This window comes from Aphelocoma coerulescens, chromosome 3, assembly GCF_041296385.1.
Source record: "Aphelocoma coerulescens isolate FSJ_1873_10779 chromosome 3, UR_Acoe_1.0, whole genome shotgun sequence".
Classification (NCBI taxonomy): domain Eukaryota; kingdom Metazoa; phylum Chordata; class Aves; order Passeriformes; family Corvidae; genus Aphelocoma; species Aphelocoma coerulescens.
In genome coordinates, this window is record NC_091016.1 from 67,085,723 (window position 1) to 67,113,526 (window position 27,804).

At 42.3% G+C, this 27,804-nt stretch overlaps 1 protein-coding gene across 1 annotated transcript in view; it reads left to right on the plus strand.

Annotated features, from left to right (window-relative positions):
* The first annotated feature begins 392 nt into the window (after nucleotides 1–392).
* The window catches only part of FNDC1 (fibronectin type III domain containing 1), a 40,605-nt gene continuing 13,193 nt past the window's right edge, over nucleotides 393–27,804 (plus strand). Inside the window, exons 1-14 of the mRNA XM_069010694.1 lie at nucleotides 393–594; nucleotides 983–1,081; nucleotides 2,892–3,006; nucleotides 4,127–4,314; nucleotides 4,970–5,077; nucleotides 7,281–7,469; nucleotides 8,246–10,594; nucleotides 12,143–12,264; nucleotides 14,039–14,150; nucleotides 15,138–15,521; nucleotides 20,201–20,266; nucleotides 22,130–22,294; nucleotides 24,260–24,490; nucleotides 25,485–25,593. Coding sequence (XP_068866795.1) covers nucleotides 393–594; nucleotides 983–1,081; nucleotides 2,892–3,006; nucleotides 4,127–4,314; nucleotides 4,970–5,077; nucleotides 7,281–7,469; nucleotides 8,246–10,594; nucleotides 12,143–12,264; nucleotides 14,039–14,150; nucleotides 15,138–15,521; nucleotides 20,201–20,266; nucleotides 22,130–22,294; nucleotides 24,260–24,490; nucleotides 25,485–25,593 — 4,439 coding nt within the window. The remainder of the gene's footprint in view (nucleotides 595–982; nucleotides 1,082–2,891; nucleotides 3,007–4,126; nucleotides 4,315–4,969; nucleotides 5,078–7,280; nucleotides 7,470–8,245; nucleotides 10,595–12,142; nucleotides 12,265–14,038; nucleotides 14,151–15,137; nucleotides 15,522–20,200; nucleotides 20,267–22,129; nucleotides 22,295–24,259; nucleotides 24,491–25,484; nucleotides 25,594–27,804) is intronic.

A 27,804-nucleotide genomic window follows, 5' to 3' on the forward strand; every position in this document is an offset into this window, starting at 1 on the left:
GTACTGGTGTGCCTGAACTAGGGAAAGGGGATTTAAAAAAAAGGAAAAGGAATAGATTTAAACAGGAAAGCTACAAGACATCCCCAGTTTCTGGCAAGAGTCCTTGTATCACGATATGTATTCACTTTCAGGATCTTGCATCAGTCTGTCTGAAGGGCCTGGGAAAAGACACTGTTGAGTATTGTACTTCCCGCTTGGAAAGCTTATTGTTACTGCAATTTGGTTTCATAGAAAAAATTAAAAAGCTATAAAATTATGCCCTTTATTCTGATGTTAATAGATGTGCTTGTAACAGACATATGTGGACTGCTGTACGTGTCCATAATAATGTGCTTCATAATAACTGTCAGGGGGTTTGTGTGTGTGTTTGCTTACTTTTTGAAGAGAAAGACATGCCAAGCAGACCTCTGAGGGTGCGAGCCCAGTCTCCAGATGGCACGTTACCTTTTCGGTGGAAACTACCTTATGGAGCAGGCTTCAGAGGTCCACGCAGCAGATCCCAAGGTTCCCCCCGTGGGTATGGAGAGAGCAGCCGAAGGATGAGCTATGCTCCAATGCCACAAGAGCGACAAAACCAGGAAGCGAGAAAACTAGGTGAGTCAGATTTCCCTGAGAGCACCTGGCTTAGCTAGCACACTGCTCTAATCCCCTGTGGCTGCTAGGTGAGCACAGATCACGTGTTGTCCTAGCCATTGAAAACCCTTCTTCCTGTAAATGAAAATACTTGTTACAATTGTCTTCTGTATCTTAGCAGAGGTAGGGTATTACCTAGAGAATAGGGTAGAAATTGCAGGAGAACTTGATGCTGTGTTAAATGGGACACCATTTACAAGTTTATCATATTAACAGCAGAGGGAAAGGGTGGAGAAAAGAGCCATAGCTCACATTCTGTTTGCATGTGGTGGGACTGCTCTGAAATCCATTCTTTCTTTTAAATGAAAAAGGTTACAGGAAACCTTCTCTTTTTTCCCTGCATGCACAGCCTCTGAGTCAGTTCATGTGGTTTCGTTTCCATCAAGGAGCTCACAGGGACGGAGCCAACCTGTCTATAGGTCATCTTTAACTAAAAGAAAAGTCACAGGTATGTTTCTTTCACATCTACTGTCAATGAGTGGAGACAATTTGATGCAGAGACAGCTTTGTGATATTTACTCTGGAAGTCTTTTGGTGCTGGAGCTACTAGGTTTTTGTCTGTGTGTTAAAGAGCTTGGCTGATGTCTCCAATTCTCTGATTCAAGCAGGATTAATAAAATAATACAACTCTGTAACACAGTTGGTTGAGTTTCTGAGGTATTGTTTATTTTGTGTTTTTTTTTAATCTCCTCCTCTCTATCTAGTGACAAATGTTATGCATTGCAGTAACTGCATGACACGACTTGATTAAATCAAAGCCAGGACTCCCAAAATGATATGCCTTCTTTCTTCTCAGATCTATAACACCTTTTCTGAAGGGTTGATTACCGGAAGTGTCAACCTTGTCAGCAAAAGTTTTCACTTTCTTTTGGAAAGAAGGCATTACATGCTGCTGCCATGGTTAAAAAGGATGGGTGAGATTCTGAGTCATCTCCATGCCAGTGTGCTTTTTCACCCCCTCACACTGTGATGTGAATGGCATGGGAATGGCAAAGTATCTAGGATATTTTGATGGTGATGAACACCTATGCCAGAATTGAGAGTTGAGGTTGAACTGTACTGAAATCCCATCTCACACCTTTTCTGGAGAGGCGATGCCCACCCATTTCTCATGCTCAGTTTCTTTCTTCAGGTGCTCCCATTGCAAAACTTTGTAAATAGGCCCCCTAAGCCACTTGTGAGTAGGAGATGGGTCCTTTTGGCCATTTTTGTTTAGTTGCTCTTTGGCTTGGAAAACCTGGAACTGGCTGAGAACCCTCTGCACTAAAAACGCGATTGGAAGAGGGGAAATGTGCCTCCCTGCTGCCTGCCGTCTGTGCAGGCAGTGCTGGGTTTCAGGCTAATGTGCCACTTGCTGAAGAGAAGGGCAATCTCTCCCTGAATTTCAGTCATACATAAGATCCCTAGAGAATGAGGTCATCCTCCAGAGTTTACTGGCTCCTTTCCTGTCCTGAGACATTGATATTTTTTCCAATGTTACTTGTCTACAAAACTCTGTCTGAAAGCTTGTTCCTTGTACATTCTGTGCCTTTGGGATGCTTGGAAATAGTTGCTGTTACAGTTGTAAGGAAAAGTAATAAATCTTTCATTGGCCAGTAGATAGACTAGACTAAAATAACTCTGATGGACAGATAGAAAAGGGAACCTCATCAAAATTAAAAACCTCAAAATATCAAATTAATTTCACTTAATGGTAAAATTCTGTAAAAAATTTGCAAAAGGTGTTCTGATATGTCAAAACAGCCCACTTCAATGATTTTTTAAATTTCTTTCCTTGAATACCATAAAAAAATTAAAAGCTGAATTTAAACAACGTGTTTGAAGCACTTAAAACCATAATTCTCCCTTGTGAAGAATGGTTTTATTGCCCTTCAAAATTAACCCACATTTTTAAATCTCAAGATTTTCTTTAAGACAAAATTTCTGCTCTCCTGGTACCTCTAGCAGTGCATTTGCCAGAGATGGTGAATATCAGTATGCTAATAAAACATTTGCTGTGGGTAACAGTTTGGGGACCAATAGAATATTGAAGGACTGTACAATGTATTAGAACTCTGGTCTTGCAGGCACAAAGCTAACAAAAGAAATGATCTTTCTGTGGAATACCATCAGTAATCAATGTACTTGATTTTCCACTCCCACCTGTATTTCTAATTCATCTGTACTGTGTGAATGTTACAGTGTCAGTTGAAGATGTGCTGTTTTTTATGAGAACCCCAGTGTTGTTATTGATATGCTGTTCTGTTTTGCCATTTCAGAGGAGGAAGAGGTGGAGGTGGCACAAGACATAACTGTTCGAGTTATGTCCTCTCAGTCTGTGCTTGTTACTTGGACAGACCCACTGTATGAAAAGCGGAAGGTTGCAGCAAATAGGTACTTAGCCCTGGGTTTTTTAAATGGGTACTGAAGGGGAACTGCTGCCAGAGATCTACTGAATGCTTTTGCATTTATTTAATTGCTGTTGGTTATGAGAATAATTTAGCTTGCCTCCCAGCGCCCTGCTCATTAGCATTTAGAGATCTGTGTAAGTGTTGTTCTACAGGGGTTTACATCTCTTCTGAAATGCTGCTGGCACCAGCTGGGGTATTTGGCTATTCCAGTGGTGGTGTATCACCACAGTCAGCAAATCCCCAAGTGTGCATGGGGAAAGAAGGAGTGGGGGACAGGGCGCAGCCCACATAGGTGAGGTGTTGAGGTGGATTGTCAAAACAGACTACAGCTTCGAGATGACCATGCTGTGGGTGAAGGAAGCAACACTGCAGTGGGAAAGACACCCATCATCACACCCTGCATCCTCTGACCCTGCAGAAGCCCCGTGCAGCTGAGGCTGAGCAGGCTGGGGCTCCTGTGAGTGAGAGCTTGGCTTGTAGCAGCATGCTGCAGCAGTTGGAGACCAAAACAAACAAGGAAATGGGCTGGAAACTGCCAAAGGTCTGAAAGCACTGGACTGTGTTGCTCAGCCTGGGAACACTGAAGAGCTGTGCAAACTGGTGCTGAAATACCCTGAGAGTCACAGCAGGAAAACTAGTAATTGTAGATGTTCTCTCTTTCTTTGTGGAAGCAGTTATCTAGGCAGATACGTGGGAACTGAGCCACTGGTGCTATTCGGGGAGCAAGGGCCTGCCAGCAACCTGGCCATGCTCATGGCCATGGGGCACTGAGATGGTGGTGTGGAGCCCCCCAGGATGCCTGGCTTAGCTCAGAAAATCTTGCAGCTTCCCCCAGGGAAGAGGGTGTTTTGAGTAAGAGTCTTGAAAGAGCGGTCCATCCTTGGGGGTGAAAGCAATCACACTCCATTAGAGGAAGGCAAAAATGTTTGTTTAAAATATGCTGAGTTTTGTTGTTGTTGGTACTTTGTTGTTTGCACTTCGATGGGTTCCTCCCTAAGCCCCAGCAGGCTACCTGAGGGCAAAGCATCCTTGTCCCTCTCTGATTCTGCTAGTGCTAGGCTTCCACATGCAAACTTTTTATTTTCCTGTGTTTCTGATGCCAGGCAATATAATGTTCGCTATCGGGAAAAGGGGGAATCGGCAAGGTGGGATTACAAGCAGGTGTCCAACCGGCGGGCACTGGTGGAGAACCTGGTGCCAGACACTATGTACGAGTTTGCCATCCAAATCTCAGAGGGAGAAAAGGAAGGCAAATGGAGCGTGTCTGTTTACCAGCGGACCCCGGAGGCAGGTATGTATTCAAAGAGTCCCTGGGGGAACACACGTCTTAGGATTTGAGCTGTGGAATAGGGCTGACTTGAGGGAAAGCCAGAACAAGCCAAGTGACTGCTTGGGGCAGCAGAGGGTTGAGAATATGGGAAAGGCCTCAGTGCTGCTGCCTGCATCCCTGCAGTAGTGAAGCACACCAGGAGAGCACACCAAGCTGCTCTTGTGGTGCAAGGAGAACAGGGGGAGATGACCTGGGTATTTCTGTGGGACAGGTCAGCACCTTGGACCCCTGCAGCTAGATGTGCCCCTTCCTTTGAGAAGAGCAACCTGGCTTCCATTACTCTCCCGGCAAATTTAAATCCTTCCTCCACCATGGAGAAGCTGTCAGGCCCCTTTGGTACAGGGAAGTGGTCCATAAAAACCAAATCACCGTGTCATTCCAGCTAAGCCACAATAGCAGTCTTGTGCAGACCTATGTTCCTAAAAATATGGAATAAAATTTCACTATGGTCATAAGAGAGAGACATGACAGAGGCAAGCATGGACCTGAGCCATGTGTACTCTTCACATTTATCTTTGAAATAGCTGTATAGGAATCTCTGCTATGAGAAGATGGAGCAAAAGGTGTATACTGTGTTGATTCTTACTTGCCTCTTCTGCGTATGGCTGTTTCCCAGCTCCTGCCAGTGCACCTGAAAATTTGGATGTTTGGCCACTAAAGGGGAAACCAACCTCTGTAGCAGCATCCTGGGATGCTCTTCCAGAGAGCGAAGGAAAAGTCAAAGGTGAGTCTTCGCTGTTGGTTTCTAACTCCCTCAAGGAGGTGGTCTTCTCAAAGTCAGACTGCTGCCCTGCAGTAAGCTGGAACCTTGGCTGTGCCAGGACTTTTTCACTTGATTAAACCCAAGCAAGATTTTCATGTTTCCAGCCCAGTGTCTCCACAGCGCCGCTGAGAAGCCACCGTCACTGTCTGCCTGGGATGTCACAGAGCTTCCTGGGGTATCATGCATGCACATTTTACCTCTTCTCCCATTAATAAGCAGGTCAAAATGAGGCTCAAGAAGGAAGTTTCCAGAAAGATTTTTAAGAATAAGTTCAATAAGAAAATGTTGGGTAGTTGCCAAGAAAGTGAGTGGGTTTATGTTGTGTTTTATTTCTAGTTTGTTGTGCAAGGAAATCCTCACTTTAAGAAGCAAGCACAAATCTGATTTCAGCAGATATCATGCATAAATCTTGTGTACTATAGTGTTATTGTACTATCATACAGATAGTTTGCCAGTTGGCTATGTTTTTGCATAGAATTAAAGAAAAAGGTCTTTCTGGGATTTTTGTTTCTGTTTCCCTCTGAAAATGAGGCTGATTTTTTAGCCTCCTGTTCTCCAGTGGTTGACAGAATTGTGTTCTCAAATTACACAAGTTTTTGGAGGTCCCTTATCAGCACTGCAGCATTTCAGGATTAAAAAACCCATTGGCCTGGAGGGAGGTACACCGTGTCTGCAAGACCTACTTTATGTGTTCTTCAGGGCAGTAGTGGAATTCCTTCCTTTTTTGAAGTCAGTAGAAGTCTTGCCAATTGCTTCAATGGAGCTGCAATTGTATCCAAGAATCATTATTTCTGTAAGTAGGGTCATGCAGGGACATTATCTGATCTTTCGAGTCTGCTCCTGATTTTGACCAATCTGTAGCCCGTTTTGCAGTTTTGTCTGCATTGTTATTAGATGATTCATCCAAGGCACTCATTTTAACGATACCTAATATTCAAGGGCTGAATGCTTATACTCATCTAATTTATCATTGTTTGAGTATGAAGTGTTACATGAGAGGTCTTATTTTTAAACTAAATAAATGACAAGATATTTTTACTGGCGAAATAAAATCACTGAATTAGCATTTCATGGTCATTTTGATAGCATGTGGTAATCAGGAACTTTTGTCTTTTGATCCTTTTGTTTTTCAACCCTGTCCTTTTATATATTTATACCACATATTAAAATAATGGGAAAAAATGTTCTCCCGTAGCCATTTCAGAGTTATCAGAAGCTACAGCAGTGTCTCTGCAATGAAAGCAATTCCTGTGTAAAAATAGGAAAAGAAAAAAGATTCAAAGTTACCATGCCTTCTGATATATTGATTTAGTTTTCAGTGGAGCATTAAATGTATGTGCATATAAAATATTGATGATGTCTTTTTCCTTGATTTTGATGAACTGTGTGTGGCTTATTTCTTAACACAATAAATATGGGCTCACCATCAGAAGAAAAAAATTACATTTCCTATTTTTAAAGATGCCATTATGTTCTAGAGTTCTCCTGTTGTGGCACTGTGACTCCTCAGGTATTATTGTGGGTTTTCGTGTAGAGAGAGAAAGCTGGCAGCCCATGAAATTCATTATCAAAACCCTGGTTTTGTCTGATACCTGTGCCTCTTACAGAAGATTTGAAAAGAAAAGAGAGCTTGCACATGTCTGAGATCTCACCTGCACTCCTTGGGAGTATAATGGGAGGATTCCTCTTCATGCCCAGAATTGTTCCTGTAGGGGTAAAATTTCTCTCAATGCAGAAAACTAAGAGCATAGGCATCACAGTACTTCAGAACTCAAAGGTGAGAGCAGGGTGAATTTCAAAGTCGCAACCAGACCTTGCTTTGCTCTCTGCTGTGGTGTTTGGCCCTGGCTCTGGTTAAGCACAGCGTGTCAGATTTTGATTTTGTTGGACAGACATGGTGTTGCTACCATTTGGCAAATCTGCAGTGCTGATATTTTCTGGTAGAAGAATCTCTTCTGAATAAGAACAAATATTCAACTTAACCTACATACATACGTATATCTCTCTCTCATGTCTTTATACTCCAGCTGTTGACTCGGCGTGCATTGCTAGTGTATTAATTTTAGTAATGCACGTTCTAATTCATCCTACCCATACAGTCTGTCCGCTGGAAACAGGACTGTTTTCAGTTTCCTCCTTCCAACCGTCTGCCAAATCATTTCAGAATACATTCTTTCATACGCCCCGGCTCTCAAGCCATTTGGAGCAAAGTCCATCACCTACTCTGGAGCTACAACATCAGCCATTATAGATGGTCTGCAGGCCGGAGAGCGCTATATTTTCAAAATTCGTGCAGCAAACAGGAGGGGACCGGGTCCTCAGTCAAAAGCCTTCAGTGTCGCCATCCCAGCAGGTGAGCATCAAGCCATGAACCAATGGTGTAGTTCACCCACTTTTGCCTTGGTCCCAATTGCGTTAATTCTTGCTGACTTCTCTGCACTCTATCTAACCTGTGGTATTTTACTTCCTTAATATTGTTTCTGCTTGCTCTTTTCATGAGTGTATTGTCCAAATAAGTGTTTTTTACTCTGCAGCATGTAAAAGGACATATTTACGGACATTTTAGCCTCTTACATAAATGCATGTCATGCTCCAGGACAGTTTTATGTGCTCTTGTTATCCAAAGACCAAAGAAAGCAATGCTCTGAGTCAGGCTGCTCTGTTCCTGAGAGCTCCCACTCTTGAAAGTCACTTAGTGTCTTACTTGGATACTACTCCTTGTGTTTGACTCTTGCCAAAAAGTTGCTGTTGTAGGGACAGAACATTTGCTGGGTTAGCTAAAAAGATGGGCCACAGCCTTACATGGGATAATGCAGCACCATGCCATCAACATAACAAAATTCTGCTGAAGATTTGGTTCCACTGAAAGGGTGTTGCAGTCCCTGATTTTAGGTATTTGATTTTAGTTGGTCTAAGTTTTACCCACGTTACAGTAATTCCACATAGGTACCTTCATACAACCCAAAACTTAGCTTGGCTGGACTCCACAGCCTGGTTAATACAGAAATACTTACTGTCTCATAGTCTCATAAGTTGTTTTGTTCTTGCTACCTGGATGGTTTCTTCTCTTGGTCAGTTTTTGTGCATCTTCTATTGTTGTGAATCAACACTTTTTTTTTTTGCCCCTAGCTGCTCATGAGGATTCAGTTGCTCAGCAAAAGACAAATATTCAAGATAATTCAGAGGCTAAAAAGACTGGGAATGCTGGCTCATCTCTTTCTCAAAGTTCTTCTGTTTCTTCAAAAGCCCAGCCATCACCTTCTTCGAAGCAACTGTCTGTTCATTCACCTAGTGTTAGTGATAAAAAGAGTCTTCTTTCTGAATATAAGAATAAAATCTTGACTCGAGGGGTCCTAAGTAAATCTCAGTTACCTTCTAGAAAGACAGGAGAGCTGGAACCTGACCTGCAGTCCACTGAGGTGACAGATGGTGGTGATTCCTCCCAGGAAGCTACAACATCACCACCAAAAGCTCAGGACCAGAGGAGGAATGTTAAACCCTTGTCCCCTAGTCGGCCAGTCCACCCTGTCCTTGCCTCAGGGAGGACCTCTGTTCGAACCCACACATCTGAGGTGTCAAGCCAGATGAGCACAGAGAAGCATGAGCCACCAGAACTGTTACCATCATCAGCACAACACTCTTCTGCTTCATCCATTCCCAGATACACAGATAATGAAACAAAGCAATTGAGGCAAAGCAACAATAATGTGCCTTCTAAGACCTATTCCCATCCTCTGCCTGCCAAAAGTAATGGTCTTGTGAGTAATGTGGAAGGGAAGCCAGACCCCATGCTGAGGAAAGTGTCATCTAAAACTTCAGAGCCTGGTCGCCAGGCCTTGCCATCAAATCGGCAGTCTGCTGTCTCTCATGAGGGTGTCTTAGGCCATCGCAGTAGGTCTGGCTCTCTAGGTCATTCACATCAACCTGCTTCCAAATCAGCAGATTCCCATGCTCGTGATAGCCATAATGAGTTTGACAGTGAAGAAGCAGAGGACAGAGCAGGAGAGCCCAGCACTAAGTCACAGCAAACAAGGCTATCCTCAGGCTCCAGTTCCCGCACATGGAAGGATTCGAAATTAGCTGCAGTGGCAGTCTCATCAAGGTCTGCTGTATCTGGTTACACTTCACCTCACTCTCGCTCCTCCACCAGCACCAAATCCAAGGGAAAGAATGTTGATCAGAATTATAGGAAGGACTCACAAGATGAAAATCCCTTATTTTCTTCTTTGCCCTCTTCCAGGCAGCCTTCTTCAGCAATCTATTCCAAGAGAAGAAATCCTCAGGTTGATTCTGATTCTCACCACAGAGAGACACATGGTGAAAAATCACCTCGCTCTGACTCAGAAGAACAGCAAAGTCAAACAGCTGCTCCAGAAAAGCATTCTGTTTTGCAGTCTTCTCTTTCCAAACACAAACCTGAAGAGCACGGCAGTCAAGAGGTAAAAGAAACACTTGCTCAATCAAAACCAAGCAAGTCCTTGCCTAGAAAGTCATTCTCTTCTCGTCTTTCAGTGGAGAAGACCTCCCACTCGGAGGCTCCACAGAAGGCACAAACCAGTCCTTCCATACTGCATTCAAGGGGCCGGCGCCTCCCATCTCACATCTCATCCCAAAGTAATGAAGAGTTGCAGGAAGATGATGATGAGGATGGAACAGAGGGCAGTGACAGAGCAGGCAGGCACTCAGTGTTTCTTAAAGAGGTGTCCTCTTCTAGGGGATTACCTGCATCTTTCTCTCAGGGAAGCACAAGTTCATCTCGATCAAAGCAACAGCAGCCAGGTTCTCAGGTACCTTCCTACAAACCAAAACATACTCAGCCAGACTCCAGTTCTGCCAGCGATACAGCAAAAGACAGCCAGTATAATCAAAGGCGGTCATCCACTTTGAGACAAGCTCATCCTTCATTACCTACTCGCTCAGGAGTTGCTACAAGAACAGCGTCCCAAATAGAGAAGAAATATGGCCTGTTGCCCTCAAAAATGTCTAACACTGAACTTCCTCAAACATCTAAATCTCATCAGTCAGTTTCTAATGAAGAGGACAATTATTACAGTGAATATGATCCGAAAGAAGTGGAAGAGAAACCCACATCTTTGGCCGCAAAACGGTCCCCTTCTGTTTCTAGAGGTAACAAAAATGTATATGAAGACACTACTAGCAATAAAAGAAAATCTGTGGACACTCTTCTACCTGACAAAGTAAGTTCTGAAGAGGAAGAGATGGAAAAACCTTCAGTATTAAAAGTGTCTTCTCCTGAATCACCAAGAAGCTCTGCCATAGCATCACGGATTACTCAGTCCTCTAACAAGCATACCCCATCTAAACCAAGCTTTGTCTGGCCACGTTCTTCTGCATCAACCACCACACACACCATTTCTCCAGCAGTTTCTTCCACTTCATCTCCTCGTCAGCGATTATTGAACTCCAGGCTAGGGAGCCCTTCTCAGCGGCAATTTGTTCGACCTCCTTATAGACCAGGTATCCCGCCTTTGTTGTGCTATCTCACTAACCGTGTTTTTCCTAAGATCAGCAGTTAGATGAAAAGTCCTCCAGCAGAATGCAGGTTCAGTTATTAAGTATAATGTGTTGCTCTTTATTTTGGTGGTTCCTGGGAAGCCCAGGTCTTGAGGACATTGCCTATTTGGTGTAATGTGGTACCCCAGACCTTTTCTCTTGTCGTCTGATCTGCACAGGACCCTGTGATCCACAGAGAGGGTGACAGAGTTAGGTGCTAAGTTGGAAAAGGGCTTTGTTCCTTATTGAGCAATGACTTCACCAAATGCTTATTGAAAGCCCATTTGTACTCAGAATATGACAGCCTTTCAGGTACGTAGCTCTTCATCGTGGATTGCTAAAAGGCCTTTGTAGGTTCCATAGTACTACCTTGCCCATGCCTAAGCAGTGAGGTGTTTCTTCATGGTGCCCTGGCATTCATGTTTTCTTTAATGAATTTTTAAGCCAATTTCCTCTTTTTCCTAAGTGACAGCTCAGGGTTGTCCATACCTGTTGAGGACTGTGCCCATCACAGCCAGGCCCTCTAATACCTTAATGGCTGTGATTTACCCCAAGAGTTAGAGACTTGCTTTCTGACAGAGTATCTGCTGACCTGGGTAGTAGAATAGAGGGTCTACTACACATCAAGGTATTGATTCCTCATGTCACCTGTGGAAAATCCCTGACAGTCTCAGTGACTTTGCTAGGTAGAGCTTTAAGATGGGAGTAGACCTTGAATAATACCATGGAGGATGAGATGTATGGCATGAAAAAAATAACAGATTTCTATATGGAGATTATATAAGCTTACTACTAGCAATGCAATTGTGAAGTTATAGCCAACAAGCGTTCAGTTAATTTTTTTTCCCAGTCTATATATATTTTCCCCTTATATTTTTCTGGAAGCAAGTCTCTGAGATAAGGTGTGAAAATTGCTGCCCTTTTGGAGCTGGGGGGCCTGCAGCTCAGTGCTACTGCTTCTCCCCTTGTGATCTGAGTGTGCTTCTGTTTAGCAGTGTTTTTTCAGCTAGAGAAGAAGATTCCTTCCTTTTCCAGGTTAAAAAAAATAGGTATAGAGATAATTCCCATCCCCTCTCCTTTCAGTTTGTCACTAAAGCTTTGTATAAGGTGGTTGTGTTTAATAATTGTTTCTTCCCTTATCCTACTTCTGAAATGCTTACAAAGATCACAAACATTTTAATGATTGTAGTGCCATCAAGAAATGTTGCCCTGCTTGCTTAAAAAAAAAAAAAAGAGGGAATAAAGAGACCAAATAAACATGATGGAAACAGACCATGAGTGTTTAACCTCTTCAGAAAAAACAATTTCAGATTCTTGTGTCAGCTACAGAAATCTGAGAGTGTCACAACAGTTGCTTCAAGAAGAAATGTCTGGTTTGTGGAGGGCGGTGAGGGCTCTTTCTCCTCTCATTTATATTCAGATCAGCCAGAAAATACATCTACTTGCAATTGCAAATATGGCTTTTATGTTGCACAGCTTTCTTCAGAAGAGTGTGTTTTCTTCCCTGTTCAGGTTATAATGGCAGACCAAATCTTACAACGAAAAATGGAAATGGAAATGGAAAAGTAATCCCTGGTAATAATGGAAAACCAAGTGGACAGAAAGTAATCAATGGCCCTCAAGGAACAAAGTGGGTAGGGTGACCTTCTCTCCAAATTCAAGATGTTTTGGCCTTTTATTGTACTTGTATTTTCATTAAAACAAGACAGGCAAACAGTGGCCTCAGTCAATGCAGCTGTTGTAAAGTGAAGCTATACTTAGTGGTTTGGTTTCTACTGTTCCGCTGAAATCTAATGACAAATTCTGGGGTTTGTTATTGTAACATTTTAAATTTAAGGCCTGATGGGTTGAATTTTAAACTATAACATTACTCCTATAAAATTTAAAGAAACATTTGTTCGTCAGTCAGTGAGATTTGTGCTCCCCAGTGACTCAGGGACGCTTGACAGGACAGGCTCTTGTCTGCTGTGCAGTGTGAGTGGGTACTGCCTGGGATAGCTGCTGTGAAAGACATGTTCAGCAATGCTTCTCCCAGACTCACACTCCAGGTAGAAGCTCCTGAGAAAGAGTTTTGAAGTAAAAAGTGACTCCATAACTGTCATGCTTTAAATGCACTTATGTAGGTTTTGCCATTCTTACAGACGTGTTTCCAGAGGTATTTGCAGAAGAGCTCAGATGCCATTGATAGGAAAGCCACACAAGCTTCCTACATGCCCACACCTTGTCTTTTAAAATCCTTTACAATGAGTTTTTAACCAAGGAAAGCAGGGAAGGAACTGGTGCTTCCTGCATGTTTGCCCAAGTGCTGAGCAGTAGGAGTCTGTGATCAGCTTCCCTGGCGTCAGCGGAGCTGCTCGCACATGGCATGACACATAAAGACATTTATTTTATGGCCACTTCCATCTTACCATTTTCATTAGAGGAACATAAAAAAGTGCATCAGGTGTGTCACATTCAAGGGAGGCATTTTGAAAAGCATGCCCAAAGTACTTCAAATAGACTCCAGAAAGGGGGCTAGAAAGGTCCTTGGAAGGCCATGGGGCATTTCTCTGCCTCACGAGGGGAAGGCTTTGCTGCAAGCAGGATGAACACCTTGTACAGCAAGAGGATCTATGCCAAATCTGGGGCCTGGAGGGCTTCAGAAACTGATCTCATCATCTGCTGTTCTTCCTGCTGCAGTCTTTTCCTCAGCATCAGATGTAAGTCTGTCTTGCCAACCTGGAATTGCTGCTTCTGTCCCCTTCCCAGTTTCCTCCCAGCACTTAACACCTTTTGCATTTTTGTATTCTGTGGCTCACTGTCTGTTACCTTAGGTTAAAACAGCATATGGTTCAGCTGTTTTGGGTTGAAATAGCAATGAGGACTGGATTTTAACTGCAGTTAGCTCTGGAATTCAGTTCAAGCTCTCAGACATATTTGTTTTATGAGACAGAGGCTTTTCTTCAGTCTCCTATCCCAATTAAAATCTTAGCTACTTTGTTTTCACTGCCATTTCAGTATAAAGTAACTAGTCTAATTTTTAAGTTTTGTTTGGTTGGACATAATTCTAAATCCCATCTTCAAAATTACTCAGGGTCATAATGAAATCAGTATTACAGGAATTCACCTTAGGAGTTGTGCAGCCCAAGAAAATCAAGGGTTTTTTGCTCCTTGGAACATGAGAGCTACAGTAGGTGATAGAAATATGGCTGTGCAGCTCTGGGGCCCAGTTCCTGGAAATCTGCTTTCTTCAGCAGTGATATCTCAGTGATTACTATACACTTGGTTAGTTTTAAAAGTTCAGGTGTGTTGTAGCTATTTCTGAACATCACATTTAGTGTCTGAATTTCCCCAGGATTTCTGTTGCTGTGAAATTTCATTTCACCCCCTCTCGTGCTAGCTAAACTTGAGTCCATCTGTTGCTTTTAGATTGTCGATCTTGACCGAGGGCTAGTGTTAAATGCTGAAGGAAAATATCTCCAAGATTCCCAAGGCAACCCTCTCCGAGTGAAATTAGGAGGGGATGGACGTACAGTTGTTGGTAAGTTACAACTTCCTTCTTACAGAAGACGCTCTACAGTTTTTGTACACATAGTACAAGTCTTTGAGCTGTTGAATGCTTCAGGCATCGCCAGGTCCCGTGCAAGCCATTTGGAGTGGCTTGTACCTCAAGTCTCCACCAGACAGCACATTGCAGGACGTGGGGAGGCTTTGAGGCATCCTGTGGGACTCCTGAGTACGAGGCAGCAAGAGTCACTCAAGTCCATCTCACTTGTATCAGCATTAGAAAGGACTGCAGAACTGAGCCAGAATAAGGATTGATTATTAGAATAAGGACTGATGATTGTTTATATCTTTATATTCATAGAAATAATTATTCCCCATTGCTAGCACTGTACCAGCCATATATGTGTGTTTATTTCTTTTTTTCTTCTAAAACCGACCACAAATAGTAAGAAACCCTGTGTGTGTTCTCTGATGACACTGCTGTTTGCATGTCAGTCCATCTGTACAGATCTCTCAAATACAAATTCAGTGCCTATTGTTAAACTGGCTACCATGAATATTTACAGTATCCAGAATTTGGCACACACAACTTTATCTGCAGTGACAGCATTTTGCCAGCTCATCCCAGTTTTTCCTTGCACATGTTTGACATTAAGGAGCAGAATATGGATTCATCATGCATTTCATCAACAGTTATGAGAGTGACTTAGATGAAATGCAGTCATTGTCTGCACATTGTGATTCTGAAGTGAAACCTCCCTGGAGTGTTTATTGAACAACTGAAAAATGTGAACACCACTGTGGTTTATCTGAGGTTCTTCTGAACCATTTTCCAGCTTCCTTAGCCATGGCTCTTTCCTAAGTAACACCCTCTGTCTTCTGTCAGTTTAGTTACAGGAGGCTGTATTCACACTGTCACGACTCTTGTGTCATCTACTGTGATAAAACACAGTAATGCTTAATGCTATAAGCCTGAAGTGGATTAATGGTGAGATTTTTTGGTTTTGTTCTTCTCTCCTAGACGAAAAGGGTGCTCCTGTGGTGAGTCCTGATGGATTACCTTTGTTTGGACATAGCAGATTTAGTAAACCTGTAGCGAGTGCACAAGATAAACCCATAATAAGCCTTGGAGGAAAGCCTCTGATTGGTCTTGAAATGATTAAGAAAACAACCACTCCCTCAACTACTACTACAACAGTACCTACAACAACAACCACAACAACTACCACAACCACTACAACAACTGTTGCTACAACCACCGCCACCACCACTCCGGAGCCAACCACCACTGACCCCCCCACCGAGAAACCCACACCAACCTGTCCTCCAGGCACCTATGGAGAGTATGATGATGAAGGCAACTTGCTCCTGGGGTTTGATGGCCTGCCAGAGTGCAATGCAGAAGGTAACTCCCTTTTGTGCTGTTTGAATTTCCATGGCTGTGCTATTTGTACGGCACAGTTACATGGATGTAGAATGGGAACGAATCCGCCTTTGAAGATTTTGGTCCCTTTGATAAGGTAGGAGCTGAGATTAGAGCATATGAAGAAGAGTTTGGGTGTTAAATGCTTTTTCATTGGAAAATGCCAACTTTCATCATAGCTGAAGTTTTTTGTGGAATTGTGTTGTTTTCAGCAAATTTCTTCCCTTGTGTTGGACCACTTTTATCACGTATGTTCACTCACAGGGGCACAAGTTTCGGCAGTAGCTTTGTGGTCAAAGCACTTAGATAAAAGGTTTTCTCATTCAATTTCAGGTCAGGGAAGGACGTGGGGGAACTATACATTTTGTCTATTTTGTGTTCATTTATCACAAGGAATGCTGAAAAGTGTCTCTTGAGCCATGGTGGCAACAGCATTTGCAAAGTGAGATTCTTGTTCTCTTGCCAGCCCTTGGAGATAGATTGTCTAGCAGGAATGAAGCACAGCACAGATGAAGCTGGTGACAGGCAACCTTCGTTCTGCACAGATAAGGCAGAAAGTTGTACACTGATATCTTTATTTTCTGAAAATACAAATCAGTGTCAGTGCATGTCATTTTTCCTTGATGCAGTTACACAAGCTTAGGTTTTGGTGCCAAACTGAAATCCAAAGTAAACACATATATATGCAGTAGAATCTTTGGGTGTTGAGCCTGTTCCCTATCATGTTTTGTGCTTTCAGCACCTGGATGTTGCACTGCTAGTGAGTTATCTGCTTATTTTGCCAAACCAGATCAGGGAGCCCCATGGTAGCCCTTATTCTTCCCATCTGTAATCCTCAACCCAGTGTGCTAATGGGCAATAGCAGGACAGCCATAACTTTACCAGCATGTTGGCAGTCAGACATCTGACAACTGCAGCGGCCTGTTTTAATGGGTAATGAAACCCTCTCATCTTTCTCCCATACACCTGTATCTCTTAAGTCAAAGTAGATTTACAAGCATGTCACGTAACCATGGCCTAGGAAGCTGAACTATCACTTTGAAAATGGCAGTAATCTGGGGGGGTATGGCTTCAGCAGCTCACAGTGAATCTAAGGATGGCATCTTGGGAGAGGATCTCAGAAGCAGAAAACAAAAATTCCTTTCCCAGCTGTCCTAGGTAACTAATGAGTCAGAATGTCAGTTCCTTCTGCAGGTGGAATTACAATGAGTTATAGTGTTAGTATTTATTAACAATTAGCCATGTTTGACAGTGTGCATTTATAGAAGTGTGCTTGCAGATGTATATATGCACAGATGTGTACACACACATATACATATATATATAAATTACTTCATCATTAAATATTTCTGTGAAGATTTTTGCTCTTCCCTATGGGAAGTTCATCGTTCTTAATTGTACTTACAAAAGTGTTACAAATATTGTTATATTTGGTCACTCTCATACTTTCAAAGTTGCCTAAAGGAAACCATGATTTTTGGTAGTTAGAATCCCTCCCACACCCCCCAGCTCCTTTTCTTACCTTAAATGTTGATTATGTCCCCTAATGTTTCCTCTTTTTTGGCCTGTGCTGTTTGGTACCTGGAGGATGTCATCTGAGAATACACATTGTAAGAACAGTAGAAGTTCATTAGATATGTCTGGGGTTAAACTGAAAGTAGGCTCCAAAAGCTGAGCAACAAAATAGTTTGTGGTGTTACATGTAGCAGAGTTCTAGGCTGGGGAATTTTCATGTGATTTTCTGAACATTTAAAAAATTCTGCTTGCGTTTTTTGCCTTCTACCAGATGGGCTTGCTGAATCCTTGAAATTCACAGAGGCACGAATCAAAACTAAGTTTTTATTCAGGCTGTGTGTTCAATGAGAATGGCCTTTAAGTAACTCATAAACTGCCTGGTATTTTGACAGTATGTCTGCAAATGCCTCACAGTGGAAGAGTGAAAGGACAAGATGGTGCTGAATTTCTTCTTCTTAGCTGGTATATAGCTTGAGCAATATTAGCCCCTACCTGGAAATTTTAAAAGCTTCTCTGAAGAGTCTTCTTTTTAAATTTTTTTTAAATCCTAGCAACCTGCCTCAGGATTAGATAAACACAGCAAAACAGCCTGCCTGTTCCACAAAGGAACTTGCTATAAAAGAAAAGATCTTTGTGGTATTTGTTTAATGATGGTTGTTATTGTTTAACAAGTGAAGTGTATATTTCAAGAGGGTAAACAACTACTACTTGAATTATCTAAACAATTAATGCAGTTTTCACTTGACTGTTTCCAAATCATATTAAAATATATTTTTATCTTGTCTTTCCCTTTAATCTGAGTCTAGAAAACACTCCTCATTATTTAGTGAAATACTTTTTCTGCCAAAGCTTGATATTTGTTGCTAAGTGCTTTACTCACAAACAGACAGGGCTGCAAGTGCCAAAACCCATCGCCAAATATTCTACTTAAGCTTTGGCAAATTCTTTTAGCTCTGGCAGGATTTCTTCTCAACCCAGCAGAATTTATTGTCAGCTTTTCACTAGATTCAGCAGTCTTTAACTTTCAAGGAGGAGTTTGGCCACACAAGGATGATTTGTCAGTGAAATCAACTAAACTTTATTCATAACTCACAAAGAAAAGAACAGGTGGAGACTTAACCACGCGTTGCATGTGATAAAATCAAGTGATGGATTTTGTAAGACAAGTAAGACAACAAGACTGTCTTTACAGATGCCAAAAGTCAGCAGCAAGTGGTCATAGGAAGACTTGGCCTTATTTGTTACAGGCAGGGTTTACTCAAGAGCTTGAGCGAAGGGTGATGGAGCAAGAAGAACTGCAGCTGGAGTATGTACAGAAAATATTAAAATAAGAGGTCTGTGGGGAAGTACCCCTATCATCACCATGACATAGCTATTGCTAAACAAGTCCAGACACTGAAATTGAGTACAAAAATGGAAAATTAAATTTGGCTTTGCTGGATTGTAGGTAGGCCAAAGACTTAATAGCTAATAAACATGGATGAGTTGAAATCTGCCCATGAAATATTTCAAATTTCTGCATATCTGATCCTCTTGTTTACTTGGATTTAGGTGGTCAAAGGTAAATGCATGCATTATAGATGTTGGTTGATGCTGGACAGTTGTGGGTAGATCTGCAAAATTCAGCAAAGAACCTACTTTGTGACTGACTACCCTCAGAGAAGTCAAGTGACTTCCAAGGGATCATCTCCTGAAGAGTGGCTGTAGAAGTCTACCATGAGGAAGTCTCAGATTCTAATATGTGGAAGTCCAACAAGAAAAAACCCATTTCCTGCGTTTTAAAGCTTATTTTGTTATTAAAATCACACAGTGTATTTAAAAGAAAATTATTTTAGGAGGAAAAAAGCAGTCATACTGTAATTGTTGGTTCTAAAAAGAATCAGCAAATGAAAATGTATCAGATTATGTTTGTGAACTAATTAACATTGGAAGTTGAAATTTTGCACTGTTTACAGTACTGCTTTAGTAAAAATAACACTATTGCTTCCATATTGAGTGTTACCAGAACATTACCAGTGTATGTGAAGTGTCCTGAGATCAAAGCTGTCTTTCTCTTGTCTTTGTTCACACGCTGGCCACTCCCCAGCCCCAGCATTTCACTGGAGACTTCTGATGGTACCTGCAGCAGGTCACAGCACCGTGCTTTTGCTTTGTTTGCATGGCTTTTTATGACTCTTCTGAGCTTTGTGTAATCTTTGGCTTCCGTGAATAACATGCGGAGAAACGCTTTCCTCAGAGTGTGGAGGAAAGCCTTCAGGATTCAACAGATGGTTGATGGCTGATGTATCTGGTGCTGGATTAATGTCCTGCAGAGATACTGAGATAATATAAAGGAATAGTCATCTGGGAAGTCTGTTGGTGCATTTGCACTGTATTTTGGGGTGGATCAAGAGAATGTTTTTGATGTGCACCTCATAATATCTGTCCTTGCTATGCTTTCGTTTGCATCCTGGAGCAATCTCGCTCTGATTTCCTGAACTGAATTCATGTTGGATGAAACTAAAGCAGAAGCAGTGCTTCAGGATTACACACCTATGTGGCCCAATCTGTAACTGGCAGCCATTCCATAGGATCAGAGTAGAGCAAATGCAGAGTAAAACTCCAGAAAATCCAGCACTAATTACTTCATTCTACAAATCCATTCCTTTTGGGCTGCATTACTTGCAAGACCATTGACATGAGGGTCTATAAATGTCATGGGTGTGTGGGCTGTTTGTTTTTATACCTCCACAAAAATATTTGGGTAGAAATATTTAATTGCTTGGTTGGTATTTTTGGCATGTAATGTTTTCACATTTGCTGCTTCTGAGACTATAAAATATTGTCAAATCCAGATGTGAGCACTATGCAGTTGCTGGCACCCTACCTTTGCTTCAGAGCAGCTGGGGCCTGGGACAGAGCTTCTGGACTCTTTATTTTGTGTAGCAGCCCTGAGCCCATTTCCCCCAGCAAAACTCCTGACTACTGCACTTAGCTTCTCATCTGTTATTCTAAATATGCAGAGTGGACTGTCACTGTGTTATTTGGAAACTAGGCAGTTATCTTATTTCTTTACAATTCAACTGGATAAATATTTTTATTTTAAACTTTACTCCAGAATTATTTTATTGGATTCTTATGGCATTTTTTTCTTTCTCCTTCAATAGATACATTTTCAGGACTGGATGCAGATGTGACAGCAACTCCAGAGGCATATGTGATATATGATGATGGTACTGTTTAACTGTAGAAGTCTATTGCAAGTGTTTTGTTGCTTTTTTCTCTGTCTTCTTTCTTTGGAACTAGGTTCAAGGAGGCAGATTGGTAAATAGGAGCTTAAGCAAGTGGTGGTGAGCTGGAAAACAGTTCTGCATCTCATGTGAAGAGAAAGGGTGCAAATCCACCTGTTTCTGGACATAGAAGTCCCTTTCTATCAGTCCTGCAATCTAACAGGAGCCTATTGAGGAAAAAATTACTTTTCAGAGCTGTGTCATATAGACACTGCATCACTTCTGGATTCACTCTCTCTGGTACAACTTCTAACTCCAGTCCAGTCTAAGTCAATTACCTTCTCTAAAATACAAAATCCAAATAACATTTGAGCCCTGGAAGCTTGAAATACCTTAGTGAGTTGGTTTTTTTAATGTGTAGTCTGTATGTAGACAATTAAGCATGCTCATACTGAATGAGATCACCTACATATAAAATAACTAATCAGCTCAATTCATGTGGAATTTAAATCAAAGAAGTTTAAAATCAGATGAAAGAAAAAGAGGAAAATATTTTTTCAGTTACATTCATGCCATCTTGATATTATAAGCAAGGATATACAAAACTTAGCTGAAGAGGAAGCGTCAAGTCACAGCATTTAATTGTAAGTTTGCATAGGGAATGCAAATTCTCAATTATTGGAACAGCATTCACTTTCTGCCATCAGTGACATCTGATGTTCTATCCCTTTTAATCCTCAAATTCCTGCTCCTACCCCCGCCTATGAAAGTGGGTAAGTACAGACCTCAGTTAAACAAAAAGCTTTTTAGTAGAATTTATGGCTCTAGAACAATGCAAGTTTTTTTATTTGTGGTTGTAGTGCTGGGATCTTAAGTCTAACCAACAACAAGAAAACAATTTAAAAGAGAGTGCAGCGGCTGAGTGGAAGATAACATAGACATTTGTACTTTTAATTCCGACCACTTCATACTGAGACTGACGTTGAGAATGTGGGGAGGAGGGGATGAACTAGAAACTGCACAAGACACATATCCCATGTTCCCTATATCTCCATGGATGCAGAATATCCTCAGTGCACAGGTGTTTTGCCAGGCCTCCCTTTAGGTACAGGTCACCTGCAGAAAAAAGACGCTTTAGCAGTTTAAGCACAAAACAATCAAAGACATGAGCTGAGTTCCCCAGCCTGCGTGAGGTCATGGCAGGGATGCCAAATGCTACTTTCCCTTCATTCTGTGTGCCAATCAGGTAGCACACTAGCTTTTCAAAGAGCACTGAATTTAATAGGACTGAACATCATGAGATTCATGTAGGGAAGTTTGCCTTCCTTTGTGGCCCTGGAGGGACCACAAATGGCAAGTACTGGACTCCACGTCTCCAGTCGCAGGAGGGTTTGAGAGTGGTATGAACCACCTTTGGGGCTTTAGAATTGCAATGCAGTTTTCTTAAAAACCCATTTTTTCCCTCTCCCTTATCTCCTTCCTTTGGCATCTGAGGGCTTTGGCCAGGGATTCAATTACAATGCTATCGTCTCTTGGGGGTTGTGAGAGGAGGTGGCAGATGCACATTCAGGATATTGCTGTACAAACACATTTGTTAATTGTCATCCTGTTTAACTGTGTGACTGAGGTCTAAATCAGCAATGACATCTGAGGCGAAGACTTTGTGCTCACTGTCCATCAGTTTGGTAGAAACCATTGCAAGGCTGAGGTGTGACCAGCCTCGACATAGAGGCCTGTAAAGAGTGTGCAGCAGCCAGGGCAGGGTGTGTGGCACTCCTTTGGGATTGCGACAGAAATGTTTCCCTTCTCAGTTCAGCCAAAATTAGATAAGCACGCTAACATTTTCATCTTATGTTTCCTCTGAAGACTATGAGTTTTTTGAGAGCACTTTGCCGCCGACCACCACCACCACTGTCACCACCACCACTGCTTCTACGACGACAGAATTGGAGGTTGTCTATCCAGAGACCAGTGTTGTTGGCACTGGCCCTGTGTCAGAATATGATATTGCTGGGAAGAAACGCTTCACTGGTAAGGATGTCCTTTGGTTTATGTAGCTTACTACTTGTGCTGCAAAGAATTCTTGTTCCAGCAAGGCCAGCCCTTAAGCTGAGACCATTGCACAAACACATCCAGTAGACTTGTGTGTGGTCCTTTTACGGATTGCCACCTTGGAAAGCCTAACAGCAGTACTTTTTTCCTTGCTTGTGTGTCTGTGTGTGGGCCCACAGTTATTTCGTTGGACCAGTACAAACCTCTTTCATTGTGAGTGCTCTGCTCTGTGTTCTGCATTGTGTTTGGTCTAGTTGAAGTTAGTAAGAGAGCAAGAGTATCTACACCAGTGCTTGGTTCAGCTTAACTGCATCTAACTTCACACCGGTAGTTCCAGCAGTGCAAGTTTCCATGTAGGTGTGAGCCTTCCTCTGGGGGACCTGATTCTTTTACACTGATCTATCCAATCCACATGATTTCATCCACCTTGCACAAGCATGTGTGTCAAAAGCCTGCTTCAAAGTCAAGGAATGAATAGTATTTTGGATATGAACTTTCCAAAAAGTAAATCCAGCAGAGATAAATATGATTTTGCTATTTGAATGTTTTCTCAGTAGAAGGAATTTGATGAAGGAGCCCCCATTACATGAGCCATGTCTCCTGTGTACACAAGCCATTCAAGTGAGTAGGTTGGTGTTGCAGCACTGACTTCAGAGCTGCTCTGCTTCTTTGACAGAGAAGCATCTGGGGCCCAGAACAGAGGGATTTGGAGATTGTAGGGCACTGTATTCCAGCTTCCACCCCAGGCTGGTGACATCCCCTGAAGCCCTTTACATATTTCTGGCACCTGAACTGAGGTCAGGTCAGCTGCTGACTCACCTAGCATTTCAGAAAAGAGTTCAGGGGATGCAGAATCATCTTTGATATGTCTTGGCTTCCCTTCCAATACCCACAAGCTTCATGTGGCTTAGAGTGGAACTCTGCTGCTGGAGTAAAAGATTTGTTTTTATATATGCCAAAACTTTTTCCAGTGCATCTTGAGTTTCTCTGTCCAAACAATTTCATGGTGTTTCTATTCAGCTCTCTCACTGACAGTGCTTCTTGATTCATTTAGCTGGAGAGGCTAAAATTAACTTCATTGCAAGATCTGGAAAAAATTCCTTTAGGGCATGAAATCCAATAAGATAAACCAAGAAACGTTGGTTTATGAACAATTCAAGGCACTAGGGAAATAAGATTACCATTTCAATGAATTGTATTATTGCAACTGAATAAACATTTCCAAAGCAAGTTTTATAGTCGTTACTTTGAATGTTACGGTGACTTTTAAGGCAATAAAAAGATGGTTTAATCTTTTTCTGAACTGAAGTGCAATTCCAGGAAGTATAAAGCTTTTAAAAATAGAAGTTACCGGTTGGTAGCACATGCCTGGAAGGCAGGGACTCCTGACTCCTGGTCCCTTAGTACCCAGGGGACCACAACAATCCCTTTAAACTGGTTGGACTTCACCTTGGAATTACTCTTTACATTTCTTTTGTTGTTTCGCTCCAGCTTCAGGATATTTGTGTAAGAATCAACTACTTAGACCTGTAAAGTCTTAGATGATTGAAGGCCCTGGCAGGGATGTGTTCCCATGTGTGGAAAGGCAGAATTTGGGTGACATTTTCATCACACCATCCAGAGCAGCTGGAGGTAGCGTGTGGAGAGTGCTGCAGTCAGGCTGCTCTCTTCTGCCTCTTCTAGCAAAGACAGTCCTTCGTCTTTGCATAATTTGGTGCAGTTGTGAGTGTGGAGTAAACCTGAATGTTGGCATCCTATTCCTGCTGCTCATCAATCAAGTTGGCTGTGAGCCATGCTTTGTTGGCAGCAGTCTCTGGGCTGGAAGGTGAGGAATTTTAAAATGCACCACAAAACTTGACTCTCTTTAGGAAATTGCCAGCCTGTGTGCTATTCTGGCATGCCTCAAACTGCTAACTAAGTGCCACCCTTCCCTGTCTTTTCTAGCTCCTTATGTGACCTATCTCAATAAGGATCCAGCAGCCCCCTGCTCCTTGACAGAGGCCCTGGAGCATTTCCAAGTGGAGAGCCTTGATGAAATCATCCCTAATGACTTCAGAGAGAAAGATCAGCGTCCCCTGAAAGCCCCTCACAACATCACGGTCGTGGCAGTTGAGGGCTGTCACTCCTTTGTCATTGTGGACTGGGCCAAACCTGCTCAAGGAGACATGGTAACAGGTACTCTCTTGAGGGTTTCTCTCCTGATGGGAGAGTGGAGAAGGGGAAGGTTTTCTTAAATGACCATTTTACTTCAGACTGAGCTGATGGCTCATGAAGTTCTCACTCCTCTGCAGTTTTCTGAGGGAGGTGAGTTGCTTTCTGAGTAATGAGAAAGGTCCATCAGTCATCCCTCAGTGCCAGAGTGAGCAGCCCATGTTGGTTCAGATATCTTGAGATTTTGGCACTGATTTTGTGACAGTGGTTCTGAAGGCATCACATCCTGCCTGTGTGGTAGCTGTAATAGCACTTTGCTTGACTGAGCACTTCTGCCCCCAGGTAGTGCCCTCAGCTTCACTGCATCCACCTCCAGGGCCTGCTTTGGAACATCTTTCACACTTGGCTGCAGTCTGTTACAAGCAGAGGTGACTGCATGGCTGGACCTGGTCTGGGTCCTGCCTGCCTGTGGGTGTGGCTACAGGAGGGGCTTCTGGCTTGGTGGTCTACTCTGCTTTTGTTTTCTTTTTTTGTAGGAAAATAATGTAAATTCTCACAGTCAGTTATCTTGGAATCTGGGGCCAAGGCAATGCTTAGCTTGTTTTACTGAAATTTTGATCAAATAACAGTCTGACAAGCAACGTTCTGAGAATTTTGTATAATTTTAATTTTTTTTCCCAAAAAAACTCTGATATTTCTGACTGTATTAGTGTCTGCACAATCAGTGTGTCACTTAAAACAGTGAATGGGTTGCCTCTGTCATCTTTTTGCCTTCATTGTGTTTTAAATCAGAATTCACAACTGGATGCCATCCTCTGATGTAATGCTCCATCATTATTAGCTAATGATAGGAAATTCTTATGGGCTGGGATTTTCCAGGAGAGTTAGGCATGGAATCACTTTAATATTTCATGTTTCCACTCCTTTTAATCCATAAAATTTACTGTGACACCTAGGGATATAATTTATTTAAAATACAATTAGAATCCTCCCAACTGTTTGTCTTTCCTGTTTACAGGCTATCTGGTTTACAGTGCATCCTATGATGACTTTTTAAAGAATAAGTGGTCAACCAGGACTGCAGGGTCTACTCACTTGCCAATTGAGAACCTGAAGCCCAACACACGGTAAGGATTTGATCCACTCCTTTTCAGCTCTATTAGGGAAATAAAACGAATTTTGAGAATTGTCAGTTGTTTTTCTTGGTCTTAGTATAAATGCTTACATCTGATTTAAATTTTACTCATTCTGTTGGAAAGCAAACTGTTCTACAAACTGCACAACAACATGATATCTTTACCAAATTAACCCTGGAGCCAATGGCAGTATGTACATGGTATATATGTTTGTATGTATAAGAACACATATCAGTAACAAAGAAAATCTTGTTTTAAAATGCATTTTCTAGTCTTTTGCATAACTGAATCAAATGTTGGGGGAGAAAGTATACTAAAATATGCTAAAATATACTCGTGATGTGACTTGATGTGATGTGGGTCATTCAGACATACGTGTGGCCAAGATTTGGTGCCTGAGGGCTGCTGTGGAAATGCTGCCCACTAGTCTGTTTTCGCTTTCTGTTCACAAATGTAGTGCTGGAAGAGAAGGCTTGGTGGTATAAAGTGAGGCTGTGGCAATTGCTCAGAAGTCAGTTTGGAAGGAGCTTTAGGTCTTTATCTTGCAAAAAATATGACTGAAATGGCAGATCAAGAATGCATGCTTCACCTGATACTGGAATAATTTGTGGCGACTGGGGGGAAAGTAAACAGCTACAGAGGGACTGCATTAAAATTACTCCTTTAGAGAGATGCTCAGTGTCTCACATACTTGTCTCTCAAATTCTGAGTCTGAAATTCTTTTGGTGCTCCCTTGGGCTAAGCCCTTCATGTGCTGCTGTCTACAGTCTCTTAGGCACTGGTGGAAGGTTTTGCTCACACAGTGGAGAGATGCACTGGGATTGTGGGCTGGAATTAGCACGCCTTACTTCATGATGAGCTAGAGATCTGAGGATTGACTGCTTGGACAGGCACATAGGGTTTGTGCTAGGACAATACAGAAGAGAGAAACAGTGTCAGCCAAAGTATCTTTTCTTTCCAAGACTATTCATGGGGGAAGGGAGGTTATGAGGGTTAAAACCAGTTGATTGAGAAAACAATTGTTTAAGCATGGCCTTCATCTAAAACCTTAATAGATAAAATTATAAAATAAATAAATTATGAAAAGCCAGTGCAGTATAGCAACTGGGTGTCAAATTTGATGAGGCATATTTTTTCTGACCTCATTATGACACTTCTCCAGACTTTAGCATAGACTCACACAGGTTTGCCCCTGAAGCTGCTCCTGCTGTCCTGGAAACATCCAAGCACAGTATGTGTTAAGAAGGGGGTGCACTCCCCTCTCTCCTCCCCAGAGGAGTTCTGAGGACATGGCATCTCCTTGGGAGAGCCAGAACCAGAGCAACTTCAGCAGCAGTTCCTTACGCAGTTGCACAAGGGACATGTTCAGCAGAGGACACCTGCAGTGTCAAAGACCTGGAAAATTAGCAGAAGAATGCTAATTATGGAGAAGCAGGATAAGCCCATTTAGAGCACCCACAGAGTTAAAAGTACAGAAATAAGATGTTACAGGAAAACATGTTCCATCTTATCTTCTCCTGTTCTGTCTACAGTACTGTCAATCACACATTTCATGAGGCATTTTCTTATATATACAAGAGATAAAAAAAGGCCCCTTACTCAGAGGATTGATAATCTAGAACTTAGTGACAGTCTTTAAGACTGGTTCATGGTGGGTTAAAGCAAAATTACTTCACAGTGGAGAGCTTCAGTGGTATGCTCTGCATCTGCGAGTGCTCTCGTTACAAAATGTTGTGACAAATTTGTGCAGGGTGGTATGTGGCACAGCTTTCTGTGGGTTTCACCTGTTTTAAAAAGATGGAAGAGGTTTGACATCTCCTAAACACTGTTCCTAGATAGTGATGGAAGCAGTTGCAGACCGTTCTGCCTTTGTACATCTACATCCTTGTGACTTGAGGACATCCTTGTGACTTGAGGACACTCCCTAAATGACTCTCTTTTTGCTGCTAGAACCAGTTCCTGCCTCCACATCCCAGACTCCTCTGTATGCCCAGCCCTTTTCCCTTTCACCAGTATTCACTCCTCCGCTCTCACCTTCTCTCCCATGCCAGGGAGGCATTGCCTTTACACCCCATCTTCTCCTGGCTGTGGCCCTCCATTTCTTGCTTCTGTGCCATTTCCACCTTCCAGCTGAAGCTCCTCACCTCTTCAGCCTTTCAGTCAAGCCTCCCTCTCCTGATGCCCAAAGGACAGTGTTGAAGT